The sequence below is a fragment of the Neofelis nebulosa genome, chromosome 16 (genome assembly GCF_028018385.1).
Source record: "Neofelis nebulosa isolate mNeoNeb1 chromosome 16, mNeoNeb1.pri, whole genome shotgun sequence".
Taxonomy (NCBI): domain Eukaryota; kingdom Metazoa; phylum Chordata; class Mammalia; order Carnivora; family Felidae; genus Neofelis; species Neofelis nebulosa.
Genome location: NC_080797.1, coordinates 41,181,159 through 41,200,898, shown reverse-complemented (window position 1 = coordinate 41,200,898; position 19,740 = coordinate 41,181,159). Strand labels below are relative to the sequence as shown.

General features: G+C 40.4%; 1 protein-coding gene across 14 annotated transcripts in view; it reads left to right on the top strand.

Moving 5' to 3' along the window:
* The first annotated feature begins 175 nt into the window (after positions 1 to 175).
* MBTD1 (mbt domain containing 1) overlaps positions 176 to 19,740 on the top strand; it is a 71,475-nt gene continuing 51,910 nt past the window's right edge. For 6 of the 14 annotated variants that reach the window (XM_058704743.1, XM_058704732.1, XM_058704731.1 and 3 more), the window contains exon 1: positions 354 to 600. In XM_058704743.1, coding sequence (XP_058560726.1) covers positions 580 to 600 — 21 coding nt within the window. In that variant the 5' untranslated portion in view covers positions 354 to 579. Of the gene's footprint in view, positions 316 to 353; positions 601 to 1,238; positions 1,303 to 5,275; positions 5,375 to 19,740 lie in introns of those variants that run through there. The other 8 variants (XM_058704735.1, XM_058704734.1, XM_058704738.1 and 5 more) reach the window with 5 other exon arrangements.

Genomic DNA, 19,740 nt, shown 5'->3' with positions numbered 1-19,740 from the left:
CACTCCCCTCACCAACCCCTCCCCGTAGGGGAGTTCCTCCGGGAGGACCAATCTTCCGGGTGGAGGGGGAAGCGGCGTGACTGGAGTGGAAAATTTTTTCCAACACAACTTCGCGGCTGCAACTGATTGGAAGGAGCACAAGAAAGCCACAGTATAGAGTGGGATGACTGAATCAAACTTCTACTTTTCTTCCTGACTCTTTAACCACTCGACTTCACACGAGCCGCGGTTGCCTTTCCCACCCCTTCGTCTTGGTACAGCCCTTGGAGTACGGAGCCTGCAGAGGGTCCCACGCTGGAGGAGAGAGAGAGGAGGGTATGTAGGGAAGTGGGCCAATCGGGGCGCGGGTCACGGCGCAGGCGCGCTGGGGAGGGAGGGCTATGCTAATGTTGTTGATATCCTGGGGCCACCCGAGTTAAAGGGGGGAAATCCGGGGGCTGCCGCAGCCGCCACCGGTCTGGGCCCAGCGGGGGCTCCCCTGTAGTCGCCGTAGTCCTGGGGAGAGGCGCCTGCCCCCAGCTCGGGGAGGGGGCGCCGCGGGCCCGGGGAGCACGGACAACCCCTACCCATGAGGCCCTGATGGAAAACACAAAGGATCTGGTGAGAGCCGAGCGCGGCAGCCGCTTTGTGTGCCAGGTGGGGGGGACGCCTGCAGCTCCCCGACCCCAGGAACCCCTGCAGCTCCCTGACCCCGCTCCCAGGCCTGCTTCACCATCCCACGCCCCCTCAACCTCCAGAGTCCCCCTCCCCCTACCGGCCGTTAAACGATTCGGGGGGTTCCCCTCCCCCCACCCCTCAGCCCCGGACTCGGCGGGGTTCTCTCTGCTCCCTTCGCTCTTTGGAGGAAAAATTTTAGAAGAAAGTTTTTCTCTGCGTCCCGCCCCCCCTCCCCCTTCAGCCCTGGCTGGTGGGGGGAGGGAGACTGGGTTTGAGACTTTTCCTTTTTTAGCCGTCCAGGGTGGGAGAGTGGAGTCCTCACTTGCCCCGGGGGCGGGGGCTAGATTCGGGTGCTTTGCGGGGGAAGGTGCCTGTCCCCTCCGGGGCGAGTGCCGCGAGGCATTTCGCACGTGGAGGTGAAAATAGCGAAAGGGGGCGGGGTGGGCACGTGTGGGAGGGAGAGGTGGGAGTGGTGTTTTGGGCAGCAGCCGCCTGGGCCGCTTGTTTAAAAGGGTTCTAGGTCGATGGGCTTCTGGGACCGTTGCGTTCTCTTTTGTGAAATAAGAATCCTAACATTTCAGAGTCGGAAGAGACATTAGAGGTCACCCAAAGCAGCCGTCCCCTCTGCAGCCTCTCTGACAAGTGGTAGGTAGTCTGGCCTGTGCCTAAACCCTTCCCAAACCTGACCGCTCTCTGCCGCCCGGGAAAGCCCTTCCGCTTTTCCAGCCGTTCGTATCGTTGTTCGCCTGCCCCTGTTAGACCTTCCAGTCTCATTCATGCCCTTGTTCAGATGCTCCCTTTTTTACTTCTCAAATTTTCTCTCACATCCTCCTCACCCACCCACCGCTCATTGGCCTATATTTTGTGTGCCAGGAAAGAACAGCAGGGAAGTGGAGGAAGGAGGGTTTGGGAGATAGTGAGGGCCAGCTGAAAACTTTGCTGGGTCATTTTTCAGATGCACTGGCTTGCATGTCTGAGGACGGTTGATATTTTTCTACAGGAAGCTTGGGAATTACAGTCTGGGATTTCATGGCTGTTCTCTGTCACTAGAGTGCATCTTTTTTGTACTTGGAAAACTCAGCTTCATTCTCTATGTCTCCTCTCTCAAAGCACATTAGCTTGTTGCCTAAATCACTCTCCCTAAGGATTCCTCAGATTGCCTTTGGGGATAGTACTGAAGCTGTTAGAAGCATCTCCTGGTGCAGACGTGGTCAGAGCCACTCCCCCCCTCCCCCCAACTTTGACCTGTGTCTTCCTTTCCAAACTGGCTTCCTTTCAAGGCCCCTCCCTCGCAATGCTCTCGCTTCTTTGTTATTTTCTTGTGCAGTTCTTATACGAGATTTGGAGCACTTTCGTATTTGCTTACAGTTTGCATTAGTTTTTATGTTCTTCATTTTCGTGTATGCTGTTTATCACTCAGGAGCTGAGATAGTTCAGTTTCTGCTGTTGTCAGTTAACGTTTTCCTAATGTTTTCCTTCAACTGGTGAGCTGTGCTGCCCCCAAAAGTAGTTTTGTTGGCATTAGAATCTGCAGGGCACTTGTCATTCCTCTTCCTAATACAGTGAAATGGAGTCAAGACTATCTAAGATGTAGAAATAATGAATCTGGTGTAAAAACCAAAGAATAAATTTCCTTTTAAACTCCCAGTGCCCTGTTTAAAATATTGAAACAACATTTTTTTCTCTCCCCCTCTTCTGACTTAGAGACTCTTGCTGTGCTCTGCCATGCTTACTTAGACTGTTTGTTTTTTTTTTTTTCATTTGTTTACCTCAACACCAATGAGTGTTTAGAAAGAAAATAGCTGTCTTTTTTTGCACTCTTTCTCTGAATAACAAGTAGCTTCTATTTATATAGAACCCATCTCAGGGCTTCTGGGTGCAGTGTAAATTACGGTAAAACTGTCTTGAATAAGTATTTGTTCATAAGTATTTTATATTGGGCCATGTTTTTTAGCTTTCAAATTTTTAATTTTAATTTTTAGTTTAATCCAAATAGAGTTTGACATCTATTTCATCCAAATGTAGTCACTAGAATTTAACATGGAAATGAATACTAGGTGCTGAAAAAAGCTGACAGAGCTGTGTAATTCTGTCTTTAAAGTTTTAATTACTATGGAGTCCCAAGTTATTTTCCTGCTTGCTTTAAACATGAACTGTCATGACTTAAATTGACTTAGGAGACATTTGCGTTCTGAACATACTAGACAGGAACAACTGGTTTTATTTTTAAAGAAGACACTGTTGTATTTTTTTTTTTTTTTTTTAATGGGTGGTTACATGTTGGTGTCTAAATCTTCCTGCAGTTAAGTTGCTTCTAGTCCCTGGAGTTGTTTGAAAATATAACATAGTAGTCAAAAGAAGGTAGAGTTGTAAGTTGCAAGTGAAAACAACATATTAATGTCATAAATACGAAACCACTAGATTACTGAAAGCCAAGAGTGCTCAGTGGTTTGAGTGACCACATTCTAAAATTAGACAAGTACTATTTTTTGGTTGCTCCTTATTTCTCAGTTTTCATCTTTAAAACGTTTGCTGAATAAGATGTAACCTATTCACGTTTATAATTTTAAGGTAAGCCAGTTAAAATGTAACATTAGTTTCAGGATTTCAAGTCCAAGAGAAAGATAAAAACAACGGGTCAGTAGACCAGGAAGGAGTTAAAATGGTTAAAGCAAGCTAAGAAATGCCTCCGAACACCAGAGTATTCTTAACTGTCAGACACTACTCTTAGTTTTATACAAATTTGCAGATTGGTTTAGATTTAATCATGATTTTTTCATGACCTTCCCCCCTGACATGCACACACACAAATGTAGACTTTTTTTCTTTCTTTGCTGGAACCGAGAAGAAAGGGTGGAAAGAAAGTAATTCCCATTTGAGTAAAGCATGGTTTGAGGTGGGATGAAGCGACACAGTAAGAGAGGCACTAGCAGACTAGGTTAGCGTTTCAGTTCTGCCACTGACTAGCTTCATAGCACTTGTCAAACGAGATCCTGTGCTCTGTTTGCTCATCCTCCTGTTGAAGGGCTGGTCTAGAATCAGCACTGTCCTACAGAACTTTGCGCAGTGATTGGAATGTTTTATGCATGTGCTGTGCAGTATGGCAGCCGCTAGCCACATGTGGCTATCGAGCACCTAAATGGTAGCTAGTACAACAGAAGGACCGGGTATTTTATTTTGATTTAAGTAGTGTAAATTTAAATAGCCACAAGTCTGCCATGTTGGACACGCATATATAAAGAGTGTTTTCCAGGCTTAACTAATCATTAAAACCACCTCTTGTGGCCCTTGCAGCAATACAAAACCTCTCTCCTGATGGTTAGCATTCAGTAGGTGTGCAGTGGGGCCTCTGTTTTTAACGCATGCCCCAGAAACTTTTTCAGATTGATTAGGGAAACACTGCATTTGAATATTTCTGGGCTCGCTCCTAGTTCTCACTTCAGTGTTGGTAACTTAGAGTGTAGTTAGAAATGAGCTTCTGGGAAAAGTTGGCAAACTGGCCAGGCTCTCACTCTGCTGCTTCTGACCTGTGATCTTAAGTTGCTTAACTGCTTCAGTCTTCATCTTTCTCACCTGAATGTGGGCCGAGCTTCAGCGCTGCCTCAATCCCAAGATTTCTGTAAACCAGCCAGTGTATAAGAAACTGTAAGGTGCTATGAATGGTAAAGTATTAAGTATCCTCCCCAAATCCCTTTTTCTTTTTTTTTTTCACTGTTACCTATTACTACTCTTATTCTCATGGAACAGATTGTATGCAGTACTCATTACTTCAGTAATTTCTTGTTCTCCCAACTATTTCTTGTTCTCCATAGTTGGCAGTCTGTGTGTAGGACATGCATAGTAAATCTAAAACATTTTTGTATTTCTGTTGCTTAGCATAATGATTTGTCTATATTGCTCAATAAATACTGGCTGATATGTCATCTATTGCTTTACTTTTAGACCTCAAAACTTTAGTTAGCTGGCTGCAAATTATTTTATACACCAAGGAAATAATCCCCTTATGTACACATATGTGTTTAACCATATTTTAATTGTATCGTTATTAATACCCAATGGTTATTAGTGTTCAGTGATAATATATATCTTTTGTACGACCTGCTCCAGATATATTTTCAAAAGATAAACACCAAGAAAATATCTTCTTACATCAGTGTTTTTATTAAGTTTTTTTTTTTTTTAATGTTTATTTTTGAAAGAAAGAGAGCATGAATGGGGGAGGGGCAAAGAGAGAGTGAGGAAGACACAGAATCTGAAGCAGGCTCCAGGCCCCAAGCTGTCAGCACAGAGACCAATGCAGGGCTCGAACCCACAAAACGTGAGGTCATGACCTGAGCCAAAGTCGGACGTTTAACTGACTGAGCCACCCAGGCGCCCCTACATCAGTGTTTTGGGTTGTATCAAATCAACATCATGCTGTTTAACTTGGTTTTTGCCATATTTACATATTAATAAATGATCTCATTTGATTGCTCAAACTGCATTTGTACTACAGTCCCAGCCTTAGTATGAATTCTGTTATTTGTGATAGAATAGATAGCTGGTAATGATATTAAAGACCGTCTTGGCTACTGCATTTCATATTTAATTTTGACATGGTCATCTTATTTTTAATTAGCTTTTCAGGTTCATACTTAAGGATTCATAGCTTTCTTCTGAAGAACTGAAAGCCCATTCATGTGAATTATTTTATTTAATCATACATCCTTCCTGTGTGGTAAGTGATGTTTTCCTTATTTAGAAGAGAGGGAAACTGAGACCAAAGTAATTGTTAACATCCCAAGTCTTAAGTGGTAGAACCAGAACTTGAACCCCAAAAGATAGAAATTTGTATTTCTTACATATCCAAGAGCAGCTTTCTTTTGTTCACTGTTGGATGTAGAATATTGTCCTCTCCTGTTATTCCCAGGGTACTTTTCAGTCTAAAAAGGTGATTCAGTATATTATTGCTTTCAGTATCCTCTTGATTGTATCATTGACATGAGTTTATTCTTTCTCATTGAACTTGTGGAAAACAGAAGCCCAGTAATCCCAAGTCCTCACCGTTTATCTTCCTCCTAATAGTAAGCTGAGCAAGAATAAATGCATTTCGGTTTAGGCCAATGAATTGTAGCCCTATGCCAGACAGCTTTTCACCTGATGGCAGAATGAGGAAAACCAGCAAGGGCTAAAGAGCTCTCTAGCTCCTACTGAGTCCAGTTATCATAGATCTCTTAACTCCTTTAGTTTTCACTTCGGGAGTTTACACATACAGCTTTCAAACGCAAGGTTTTAGGAAACTTACACTTCATGACTATAAAACCTAGAAAATGAGGTGGGCTACTGTACCCTGTTGGTTTGGATAATGGAGAGTTGATTAACTTATGATGAGTTTAATCATATTGAAATTAGACTATTACCTGGTTGTATATTTATCTGTGCTTGCATTTAGAATCTCAAATATTTTCTGTAAAATTTCTCCTAGAAAAGTTTTATAATTCCTTTGTAGACTTTATAGGGAGAGAGGTTCATCAGGTGACAGTTACAGTAGGGAAATGAAATTCTGCTGTGATTTGTCACTCCTGCTTACGTTTTGTCACTACAAAAACCTTGTTTTATTTTTTTCACTACAGAAGTATTACACATTTTTTGTTTAAACAAGGAAAATGGGGGCACCTGGGTGGTTCAGTTGGTTGTACATCCGACTCTTGATTTCAGTTCAGGCCATGATCTCATGGTTGTGGGATCAAGCCCCACGTTGGACTCCATGCTGAACGTGGAGCCTGCTTAAGATTCTTTCCGCCCCCTCCCCCCCTTTAAAAAAAAAAAAAAAAAAGGAAAATGAAAACCATAGAAAAGTTAATAATCCTTCCATCCCATTCTCACCCTGTTAATAGTTTAGCTGTTCCTTCTAGGATCTTCCTAAATGCATATACAAACAAACATAGATCTATCAATCTGTGCACATACCAGCATATATTGTTTCTTTAAATAAAAAGTGAGGCATGCCATTCCTACGTGCAATTTGCTTTTTTCCTCAGTACTTTACCTATTAGTATTTATTTCCCTACTGGTGGTTAGATTGCCTCCAGTTTCTCACTGCTACATTATTGCTGCAAGAAACCTTTTTCCACACAGATTCTTGTATGCTTTGAGTATTTCTGAAGGACAGATTCCAAAAAGCAGAATTACATGGTCAAAAGGCATCCTCCTGTTTTTGTAAGATTTCAGAAATAATGTCAAATTGTCCTCCAAAAAGGTGGCATAAATTTTCCCTCCTATGAAGGGTGTGTCAGGGCTGTTTCACACATACATTTGCCAATGCCAAATATCATCAACCTCTCCATTTTTACCAGCTTAATGAATTTTAAGAAGGTGATTTACACTTCATAGAAATTGACCTTTATTTTTATAAGAACAATACATGCGCCTAATGTGAAACCATGGTAAAAGTGCCCCCAAAACAGCGTCCTTTATAACAATCTCTTTCTCTTCCCAATATAGCTCTCATGAAACAAGTCCTTTTAATTCTTTAGCTTTTTCACCTAGAATGTATCTCCATGATTCTGATTAGGCTTATATCACCCAGTGTATGAATCCTAGATATTTTGACTTTCTCTGTGGTGAGTGAGGAGTTTTCACATTTGCCCAAATACCAAGTAACATATTCTCCCACCTGCAGTTTCCCATCACCTTACACTCAAGGTCTCAAATAGATAGTAAACAAATGAACATGATTTTTCAGTTTCATTTTGAAGAGCAAAGTGCTAAAAAAAAAAAAAAAAAAAATGGCACACTACTGGAAATAGTTTTATTTGATCCTTGTTATCTGTACTTACAGAAGTTAGCTGACAACGATAATTAAAGGGAAGAAAGAGAGAAAGCAGGTTAAAATTTAACATAGGTTTAAGATTATTTTCTTGATTCATGTGGCTAGTGTTCATTTTAGCAGTGTGACCTTGGGCAAGTTGCTTAGCCTATTAGAGCCTCTGCTTCCTCATCTGTAAAATGGGAGTAATAACATTTATGAGGATTAAATGCATTACTACACATCAAGTGCTTAGAATGTGCCTGTCACATACCAAGCATCTTGTATGTATTGTAGTAATCATAATAGACCTTTACAAATCACTAGTAAAAACAGTCCAGTGAGGGATTTCTATGGAATTTAAAATAAACTCCCATACAGCAAAATGTGCTTCTGAATCCGATTTGATAAATATGGAGAAGACTTACTCTGTAAAACTGTTAGGTGATACAAAAAGTGAATCTGATGAGGACAAAGTGTTTCAAAAAATGGCAAAACCAGTATTTCTAAAAAGGAGTAAATATGTATGTGTAAACTTCAGTTTTGGAGAACAGTGGCAGCAGCCTGATCCAATTTCCCCACCCACCTTTCTATAAATCTATATAAAGCCAACAAAGAGTACATGTCAATCAGACACCACCCATGCCTTTAGCATTATTAATAAGCAGGTTATCAGGGGCGCCTGGGTGGCTCAGTCGGTTAAGCAGCCGACTTCGGCTCAGGTCATGATCTCGCGGTCCGTGAGTTCGAGCCCCGCGTCAGGCTCTGTGCTGACAGCTCAGAGCCTGGAGCCTGTTTCGGATTCTGTGTCTCCCTCTCTCTGACCCTCCCCCGTTCATGCTCTGTCTCTCTCTGTCTCAAAAATAAATAAACGTTAAAAAAAAAAAAATTTTTTTTTTAAATAAAAAAAAAAAACAGATTATCACAACCTTCAGATTACCTCTAAGGGAAATAATCAGATTCCAGGAGCTCCTTCTGCCAAGTCCTGTGGGATGTGAAGAATGAGAGAGAGAAGGCTTAATGGTTTTAATGGGTTCAGTGATAGGGTTTTAGGCCATGGAACACTTAGATGAAGCACAGAGTATCGCTTCCAAAAGAGAAGACTCCAACACTAAGTTCCAAAATACTGAACACAGGTTTGAAATTTGGTAGTTTGCAGCTTCAGCCATGGAGAAGAGCTTGAAAGTAACCAGTGCCTCGTAGGGAAGAGGTGGAGACATGGCAGTGAAGAGAAAGAAGGAAAAGGAGAAACTAACAACTCTTACAGAAAAAGAAAGAAACATAGGAGTGTTCTGGAACCAGGAACCCTTGACCATGAAATAAATAGAAATAGGAAAGAGTGGAATACATGCAGACAGAACTATTGGAAAAAATAATGTGAATCAGAACATCTCAACTAATGAAAATCTTCCTCTCCCCCACCCAGAAAAACGCAGAAAAAAATTGACACGACACTCAAAATAAAACGCCGTCAAACCATTGGTTAGAGATACAAGGAAAAGAAAACCATGATTCAGAAATCTAAAACTAAGAAAGGAAAATAAAAAAAAAAAAAACAGGAAGAAATAAAATCAGAGTAGATTACACTTAGAGAAAAGAAGAAGAAATCCTATCAGATGAAGACTGCATTATAAAGTTTTCCCCAAATAGTAGATTCAAAGGCAAACATAATGAAAGAGATTGAAGCAAAGCAGGAAAATGGTCAAGAGAATGAAAATGAAATTCTTTTCTGACTGATACTTTAAATGGAAGAGGGGTCCAAAAAGTAACATGTATTTAGTGTCCCTCAATAAGGAAAAAGAATAGGGGCACCTGGACTGGCTCAGTTGGTAGAACATGTGACTCTTGATTTCAGAGTTGTGAGTTCAAGCCCCATGTTGGGTGTAAAGATTACTTTAAAAAATAAAAATTGGGGGGGGGGCACCTGGGTGGCTCAGTCGGTTAAGCGCCCAACTTCAGTTCAGGTCATGATCTCATTACCATTCATGAGTTTGAACCTCATATCAGCCTCTCTGCTGTCATCACAGAGCCTGCTTCAGATCCTTGATCTCCCGCTGTCTCTCTCTGCTCCTCCCTACCTGAGCTCTCTCTCCCTCAAAAATAAATATTTTTTAGAAAAAAATCTTTTAGGGGCGCCTGGGTGGCGCAGTCGGTTAAGCGTCCGACTTCAGCCAGGTCACGATCTCGCGGTCCGTGAGTTCAAGCCCCGCGTCAGGCTCTGGGCTGATGGCTCGGAGCCTGGAGCCTGTTTCCGATTCTGTGTCTCCCTCTCTCTCTGCCCGTCCCCCGTTCATGCTCTGTCTCTCTCTGTCCCAAAAATAAATAAAAAACGTTGAAAAAAAAATTAAAAAAAAAAAAAAAAAGAAAAAAATCTTTTAGAGGCACCTGAGTGGCTCCATTGGTTAAGCATCTGACTTTGGCTCAGGTCGTGATCTCACAGTTCATAGGTTCAAGCCCTGCATCGGGCTCTGTACTGACAGCTCAGAGCCTGAAGCCTGCTTCAGATTCTGTGACTCCCTCTCTCTCTCCTCCCCCACTTGCACGTGTGTGTGTGCAAGTGCACTCTCAAAAATAAACATTGGGGGGGAATTTTTTTAATAAAATCTTTAATAAAACCATAATCAAGAAAACTTTCTGGCTATAGAGATCTAGGTCTATACATCAGAAGTTCATACCAGAAGGTGAACTGCAGGTTGTGTTTTAGTAAAGCTGTATGAGTTTAAAGAAACAGAAAAATTCTCCAAGCTTACAGGTAAAAGATGAAGTGCCTTACAAGGTCTAGAGAATTCAACTGGTATCACCTACAAAGCAAGACAATAATGTGGTAGCAAAAGGAAAGAAAATTCTAACCAAAGATTTTATATCCAGTCAACTGTCTTTTGAATGTCAAGACTGTAGAAAACGTTTTAAACACTGACAAGAATTTAGAGAATACTGTTCTCAGGAGCCCTTCCCAAGGAAACTTAAAGGATGAGCTGCATCTAAAAGAGATATTTGGGAAATTTTCTGCAAAAAGTTTGACAGTATTTTCCATGTCTTTTTGAACTAAGGTTAAAATCAGGAGTAGGGGTGTAGGTAGCAGAATGGTGTACATAAATGTTACAGGATCTGACAGTGGAAAGAAGGGAGCTAAAAAAACTAGGAGGGAAAACCTAGAGTAACACTATTGACTGTAGGTTAACTATTACAAGGGATTAAAATGATACCATTTGAAGCTGAAAAAAAAGGTTAGGTAAGAAAAAGGATACATGGAAATATGAAAGAGGGAGGGGCGCCTGGGTGGCTCAGTCGGTTAAGCATCCAACTTCAGCTCAGGTCATGATCTCCTGGTTTGTGAGTTTGAGCCCCGCATCAGGCTCTGTGCTGACAGCTTAGAGCCTGGAACCTGCTTCAGATTCTGTCTCCCTCTCTTCCCCACTCAGGCTCTGTCTCTGTCTCTCTCTCTCAAAAATAAACATACATTTAAAAAAAGTTTTTAAAGAAATACAAAATATTCAAAGGTAAGCATTAGAAAAAAATAAATAAATCTTTCAAAACACTGCAAATTTAATTTAAAAGGCCAAAGAAAACCATCATGAAAAATCATGTGATGAATGTTCCATAATGCACGTGGTAATTATAACAAAATAATATGACAGGGGCGCCTGGGTGGCGCAGTCGGTTAAGCGTCCGACTTCAGCCAGGTCACGATCTCGCGGTCCGTGAGTTCGAGCCCCGCGTCGGGCTCTGGGCTGATGGCTCGGAGCCTGGAGCCTGTTTCCGATTCTGTGTCTCCCTCTCTCTCTCCCCCTCCCCCGTTCATGCTCTGTCTCTCTCTGTCCCAAAAATAAATAAAAAACGTCGAAAAAAGAAATTAAAAAAAAATAATAATAATAATATGACAGAATTGAAATCAAACATACCAGTCATGTCAGTAAGGATTCCCTCACCAATAAAAAGATTTTCAGATTAGCTCAAAAATCAAATCCCAACAAACTAATCTATGTCAGTTATATAAGAATAAAATCAAAATCTATCTTTATAACATGAGATCTTTAAAACAGCGAAAAATAAAAAGATGGACAAAGGTAAACCAAGCAAATAGAAGTAATATGAAAGCAGGATCGGCAGTGCTGATACCACACTAGAAGTCAAACCAAAAAGCATTAAATGACAAAGGAGGATAGCTTGTAATGCTAAAACCCATAATTCATAACAAAGATACAATAGTTCTATACCAAATACAGCAACCATCTTTATAAAGCAAAAATTATGAGAAATGCAAATCATAAAAAGCACTTTAAGTTGGAGATTGACACTGAACACAGGATAGGTACAGTAGACAGAAAGTAGGACTATAAAAGATCAAAACTTAATGAGGCAGATTTTCCAGTATATCTGCATCCTAGAACCAGAATACTGTACATCCTCTCAACCACAAAATATTCACAAAAATAGTTTATACATTAGGAAAACATTAGTAGGTCCCATATAAGAAAAAAAGCAAAAGGACATTTCCACTTCGAAATTTAGAAGCCTTCTGTTGTATGTTAGAAAGCCTTGTACGAGAATATTCATAGAGACTTTATTCAAAGTAGTCAAATCTAGATGGAGAATGGATAAACAAATATTGTTAAAGTGCAGTATTAGTAAAAAGCAATGAACCAATCATATGTGTAATAATATGCGTAAATCTCAAATATGCTGAAAAAAATACTATGTTGAGTGAGCTAAATTAGTTATAAAAATGTCCGTGGTGTTATATTCTACTTAAATAAATATATGCAGGGACACCTGGGTGGCTCAGTCGGTTAAGTGTCCCAACTTCAGCTCAGGTCATGATCTTAGAGTTCGTGAGTTCGAGCCCCGTGTCGGGCTCTGTGCTAACAGCTCAGAGCCTGGAGCCTGCTTCAGATTCTGTGTCTCCCTCGCTCTTTGCCCCTCCCCCATTCGCACTGTCTGTCTCCCAAAATAAATAAACATTAAAAAAAAATTTTTTTTTAAATAAGCATATGCAAAATTAACCAGTAGTAATAGAACTTTAATGGGGGAGGAGAAGGATTGACTGGGAAAGGACATGAGGGTGCTTTCTAGAGTGACAGAAAAATTCTGCGCCTTGATACACATTCAGAATTATTCCTCAGTCAAGGAAAAAACCTCTTGGGTACAAGGAGTATTGTAAACAAGTTACAGAGTTTCTAAAAAATTATGATAATGAAAATACTGCATATACAAATCTATGAGATACATGTAAGGCAGTGAGCAGAGGAAAATTCATAGTCCTAATTCTATCGTATTAAAGAACAAAATTCGACTGAGTAATTTTTTAAAAATCTTACAGACTTTATTTAGCAGTTGATAAATTGGCCAGCATCCAATCTAGCAGATAGAAAGGAGCTCCAAATTGCTTTACAAAGCAAGAGATTTTTATAGTAGACCAAAGTGGAAGCAGGAACAAGGAAGTTACACTGGGCATTTTGCTGGTTGGTTTTCTTACTGGAGCAAAGGGAAGTATTAGAGCTGGGTCAGGCAATGTGTGCTGAGTGGGTGAGCACTGATAGTTTACATAAGCCTGCCTTTTTACACAGAGGTGAGCATAGAAACTTGGTTACTAAATCTTGATTTACTGAGATGGCTTAGCCAGAGCAAATCTTAGGCCTTATTGGGTTATTTTGTTTATTTATTTTTTTATTATTATTATTGTTTTTGCTTTTGTTTTTTGAGAGAGAGGGAGAGTGCACATGTGTGTACATGCAGGGGAAGGACAAAGAGAGAGAATTCCATGCAGGCTCTGCGCTATCAGCACAGAGCCTGACTTGGGGCTCAAACTCCAGAACCATGAGATCATCATCACCTGAGCCAAAATGAAGAATTGGACACCTAACTGACTAAGCTCCCCCCCGGGTGCCCGTAATCTGGTTACTTTGTCACAGTAAAAACAAAAGAGTGAAAATAAGTAATTCCCAGCTCAGAAAGGAAAAAGAACAAAAAAAGTAAGCCAGAAAAAAAGTGGGGTGGGTCAACTGGTGTCTCAGTCAGTTAAGCATCTGACTCTTGATTTTGGCTCAGGTCGTGATCCCACAGTTGTGGGATCAAGCCCCATGTCAGGCTCTGGTCTGCCTGCATGGAGGCTGCTTTAGATTCTCTCTCTCATCCTCTCTCTCTGCCTTTCCCCCACTTGCACACATGCACGCTCTCAAAAATAAGTACTAAAAAATATGTTAAGATATGGGTAAACTTTTCTATACACTGGTTCTAAGAAAAAATTTTCTAAGAGTCAAAATCAAGTTGCAATAAAAGTAGTGATAAATATTACTGTGTTTACAAAATTAATTTCATGACCACTTTATAAGCAAAATAAAATTTTGCCATATGTTACAAAGGGTCAATTCCTAAATACAAAGAACTTTGAAAAAAATATTTAAAAGACGAAAAACCAGGGGCGCCTGGGTGGCGCAGTCGGTTAAGCATCCGACTTCAGCCAGGTCATGATCTCGCGGTCCGTGAGTTTGAGCCCCGCGTCAGGCTCTGGGCTGATGGCTCAGAGCCTGGAGCCTGCTTCCGATTCTGTGTCTCCCTCTCTCTCTGCCCCTCCCCGTTCATGCTCTGTCTCTCTCTGTCCCAAAAATAAATTTAAAAACGTTGAAAAAAAAATAAAATAAAAGACGAAAAACCCTAAAGATAAAAGGACAAAAGAGGGGCGCCTGGGTGGCGCAGTCGGTTAAGCGTCCGACTTCAGCCAGGTCACGATCTCGCGGTCTGTGAGTTCGAGCCCCGCGTCAGGCTCTGGGCCGATGGCTCGGAGCCTGGAGCCTGTTTCCGATTCTGTGTCTCCCTCTCTCTCTGCCCCTCCCCCGTTCATGCTCTGTCTCTCTCTGTCCCAAAAATAAAAAAAAAAAAAAAAAAAAAGGACAAAAGAACACACATCACACAGATGCAGAAAAGAAGATATAGAAATGGCTCTGTGTAAAACAGCTGAGCACATCTTGGTGGTTAATACCATTCCCCACTGAAAAGAATGAGAGCTCCTTGGAGAAATGGTTGATTTCAGGGCTGGAATAATGTAGGTACAAAATGATCCTGGAATATTTTGATATGCCAGAAAGTCAATACTCAAAAGTTGATTGTATCATGTGAAAATGATGCAGGAGCAAGTTCAAAAGAATGCATGTAGTTTGATGGGCACCTGGGTGGCTCAGTCAGTTGGGTGTCCCAACTCTTGATTTTTGCTCAGGTCATGTTCTCGCAGTTCATGGGATTGAGCCCCAATATCAGGCTCCACAATAACAGCACGGAGCCTGTTTGGGATTCTCTCTCTGCCCCTACCCACCCCCACCCCCAGCAAAATAAATAAAAGAAAAATTTTTTTAAAAAGAATCCATGTAGCTGAGTATGGGATAATTTGAGCTCCAAAATAAAATAGGACAGTAGTGAATTATAAACCATTGGGGAAGAAAAGAAGTATGAGTTGATACTGATAATAAAGGTAGGTAGGTAGGTAGGTAAACCTAAGGAGAAGATGGAAGAATTTTATGCTGACTGGTAAAAGAGTACTAGAATTACAAAATTATTTTTCAGCCATCACAGTAATGTTTGGTTTGGCAAGAGCTATTGGACGTTAAATTTAGGGATGGGATTGGGTGGGGTGAGATTTCAATGAGAAACAATATTCACATACTTTAAAATATGTCTACAAGATTGCTTGCTAGTTGCAAGGAGAAATATGATAAGTACTGTGTAAAATTTCAACACCTTGAAGAATGATTAAAATTAGCATCAGCGATGAGGAACAGATAGGCATCTTTTGCCTCTAGATGTAATATTCTGAGAAGGTTATATCACTTATGTAGTATTACGGGGATACATAACCTGATCTAATGAGGAAACATGAGCCTCAAATGAGAAACATGAGCCTCAAATGAGAAACAGTCTATTAAAAAGGTGGGGAGGCAGGGCGCCTGGGTGGCTCAGTCAGTTAAGCATCTGACTTCAGCTCAGGTCATGATCTCACAGCTTGTGAGTTCGAGCCCTGCATCGGGCTCTGTGCTCCCGGATCCTGCTTCGGATTCTGTCTCTCTCTCTCTCTCTCTCTCTCTCTCTCTCTCTGCCCCTCCCCTGCTCACACTCTGTCTCTCTCTCTCAAAAAGTAAATAAACATTAAAAAAAAATTTTAAAGGTGGGGAGGGAGCCTGCATTATTCAAAAGTAATCTTCCAGATTGAAGAAACTAAGCAAACAAATACGATATGTGATCCTGGAGACTGAAAGGAAGAAATGCTATATAAAGGACATTATTGGGTTCACTGGACTGTGGATGGTAAATTGGGGGAGAATATCACATTAATGTTAAATTTCCTGAAGCTGATACCTATGCTGTAGTTATGAGAGAACAATTTTATTCTTAGGAAATGCATACTGAATTTGGGGAGGACAAAAAGATGTGATCTATGCAACTTACTCTTAAATGTTTTAGTAAAAGTCAGTATATCTAGAGAGAAGAATGAAACCAACGAGGCAAAATGTTAGTCGTTGGCAAATCTGAATAGAGTACACAGGATTTCACTGTACGATTTTTCCAACTTTCCTAGAAGTTTGAAGTTCTTTCCAAGTAGAAAGTTTAAAAAAAAGAAAGACTACACAGACATACCATTTTCATCTGTTATATTGGCAAAAAGAAATCACATGCTGAGACTGTAGGGAAACACACTCTCACTGTTGCTGATGCAAATGCAAAATGGTAAAATTTCTGTGGGAAGAAATTGGGTAATACCTAACTAAATTACATATACATTCACTCCTCTACCCAAAGAATATATTCTGAAGGTGATCCTCAGTTTTAAAGATATACATAGGTTCACACATGCATAAGTTCATTCATTGCAGCAGTATTTGTAATTGTAAAACATTGAAAACTGTCCAAAGAAGATAGAATAAACATGCACACAGTGGAGTACTGTGCAGTTGAAAAAAGAATGAAGAAGATGTCTGTGCACTGTGAAATGGAATGATTTCCAGGATATATTTCTAAGTTAATAAAAGCAAAGGACAGAGAAATTTAGCATGTGGCCTTTTCTATAAGAAAGAAGGAATAAGAAAATATACCTATTTACCTTTTCAAAACACACAAGAAGGATGAACCAGAAAGCAATAAAGTTGGTGACCTGCCTGCAAAGGTGGATGGTGAAGCAGGGAAGGAGCAACACGTTTCCAAGTTACAACTTTTTATATAGTTCCTTATCTTTGGAAGCAAAGCCATTTTTTTAGATAGTCTCCAGAAATGAAATTAATTCAATAAGGATGGCAGGGAAGACTAAAAACCAAAGTCAACTTACTTCAAATCATTAACAGTCACATTGAAGGAAGGAGAAAATAATCCAAGTAACTTTTTTTTTTTAATGTTTATCTTTGAGGGAGACAGAGTGTTGGCGGGGGGGCAGGGGGTGGCGGGGAGGCAGAAAGAGAGGGAGACACAGAATCTGAAACAGGCTCCAGGCTCTGAGCTGTCAGCACAGAGCCCAACACGGGGCTCAAACTCAAAGATCATGAGATCACGACCTGAGCTGAAGTCGGACGCCCAACCAACCAAGCCACCCAAGTGCCCCCCAAGTAACTCTTAATACTCTGTCCTTCAGTTTAGGGAGATAGAACTACAAAGAAATTCTGGACTCATAAGTTTGTTTTTTTTTTAGCAGTAGTGCTCCTGAAACTATTTAAATGTATGAAAGAATTGAGCAAATAGGTACACGTAATTTGGGCGGGAGCCAAGGTTTTTACTGTGGCAGAAGAGAGATACAAATACAGATATGGGAAAATAAAAAGTCCTGTGGGATGGGTTGGAATTGGAGTTACAGGGGCGCCTGGGTGGCTCAGTCGGTTGAGTGTCCGACTTCAGCTCAGGTCACGATCTCGCGGTCCGTGAGTTCGAGCCCCGCGTCAGGCTCTGGGCTGATGGCTCAGAGCCTGGAGCCTGCTTCAGATTCTGTGTCTCCCTCTCTCTCTCTGCCCCTCCCCTGCTCATGCTCTGTCTCTCTCTGAATCAAAAATAAATAAACATTAAAAAAAAATTAAAAAAAAGAAAAAAGAGAAGGGTCTTCCCTATAGAAGAATGCCAGCTGAAACTATGAAGAAATTCTGAGCCTGGAAAGTCATAGGATTGGGCAAAAATCCTCACTGAGTATTCAATCTATAGTGAAATTTTGCTGAACAGAATATTTGCATGGTCTTTAAGTATCTCCTTGCAGATTGCTTACTAAAAGGGAAAATAGTAAGACAACAATGGAGAACCAGACCACACCTACACCAGGACTTCAAATGTATCATCACCGGTAAGAGGCAGGTGGAAATCACGTAATCCGGATTTGCTACCCTGAGAGCATCAGTTAGATGGTATTTCAACTGGAGATATACAACCTGAGAGAAAAACCTCCAACCCTGAAAGAGGAAATACTTATTTTAGAAAAGGAGAGGGAATCTATGTGGAAGAATTCCAAATTATTTTTGTGGATGCACCACCGTCAAGAGGGAGCGTAACTCCCTACTTCGGAAGTGTGGGCTTCACAAAGCCACTGTACTTGTGAAAAGTACAGAGTGGAAAGGGGTTAGGAGTAATTTTGTAACCTGGGAAACCTGAAAAAATACTGCTTCAGGTAGAGGTGGTCAAGGTCAATACCAAGAGTGATGACTCAGGTTAATAACATGTTTCTTTGTATAATTGGATAGTACCTCTGATCTTTTTTCAAAAAACAACCCCAGTCTGGTCATTAGAAAATTAGGAGACAAATCCCAGTGGAGGGTCATTCAACAAAATACCTACCAGTACTCCTCAAAACTGTCAAGGTCATGAAAAACCTGAAAAATTGTCACAGCCGAAAGGAGCTTAAGGGGACATGAAAACTAAATGTAATGTGGGATCTTGGAATAGAAATAGAACATTAAGTAAAAATGAAGGAAATGCAAAAATAGTTTGCATTTTCTATAATTTTATATAAATGGGAGTCATACAGCATGTGCTCTTGTCTGGATTTTCATGCAGTGTGATTATTTTGAGACTTTTTGCTGTTGTATATATCAATTCATTACTTTTTATTAAGCTGAGCAGCAAGATGGAATCACTATATGGATATGCCATAAGTTGTTTATTCATTCACCTGTTGATATTTGGGTTGTTGCCAATTTTGAGCTGTTTTGACCATTCCTGTGTGTATGTGTGTGTGTGTGTGTGTACATGTGATATATGTGTTTTTATGTGGATGTATCTTTTCATTTATCTTAGGCAAATAGAAATGCTGTGGGTAGTTGGTGGTGTATATTTAACATTTTAGCAAACTGCTTTTCTGAAATGCTTTTATAGTATTTTACCTTCCCATCTGCAGTGTTTGAGAGTTCCATTTGCTGCCTAGACCATAGAGGGTTTTTTATTTTTCTATTTTAGGCATTCTGATAGATGTATAAGAGTGTCTCGTGGTTTTAATTTGCATTTTCCTAATGACCAGTGATGAGCATCTTTTCATGTCCTTATTTGCCATCCATATATAAATGAATTGTCTGTTTAGATGTTGTGCTTTTTTATTTTTTAATTGGATTGTTTCAGTTACTGAGTTTTGATAGTTCTTTATATTTTTTTATTTTATTTTCAAGTTTATTTATTTTGAGAGAGAGAGAATGCGTGTGCACGTGCAATAGGGAGAGGAGCATAGAGGGAGAGAGAAAATCCCAAGCAAGCTTGGATTGCACAGTCAGACCTGGGCCTCAATCTCATGAACCGTGAGATCATGACCTGAGCCAAGACCAAGAGTCTGGCCACGTAACTGACTGAGCCACCCAGACACCCCTTGATAGTTCTTTATGTATCCTAGATACCAGTCCTTTGTCAGACACACGTGATTTGCAAATATTGTTGTCCAGTCTGTGGCTTGTCTTATTCTCTTAATAGTAGCTCCCTAGGACCAGTTTTTAATTTTAATAAAGTCCAGTGTGTCAATATTTTTCTTTTATGGATCTTATGTTTTGATGTCATACCTAAAAATTTTGTGCCCACCCAAGGTCATGAAGATTTTCTCCTATTTTTTTTCCTAGAGGTTTTATAGTTTTAGTTCTTACATTTAGGTCTGTGTCCCATTTTGAGTTAATTTTTGTACATGTGAGGTATGGATCAGAGTTTGGTTTTTGTTTTGTTTTGTTTTGTTTTGTTTTTTTTTTTTTTTTTTAATTTTTTTTTCAACGTTTTTTATTTATTTTTGGGACAGAGAGAGACAGAGCATGAACGGGGGAGGGGCAGAGAGAGAGGGAGACACAGAGTCGGAAACAGGCTCCAGGCTC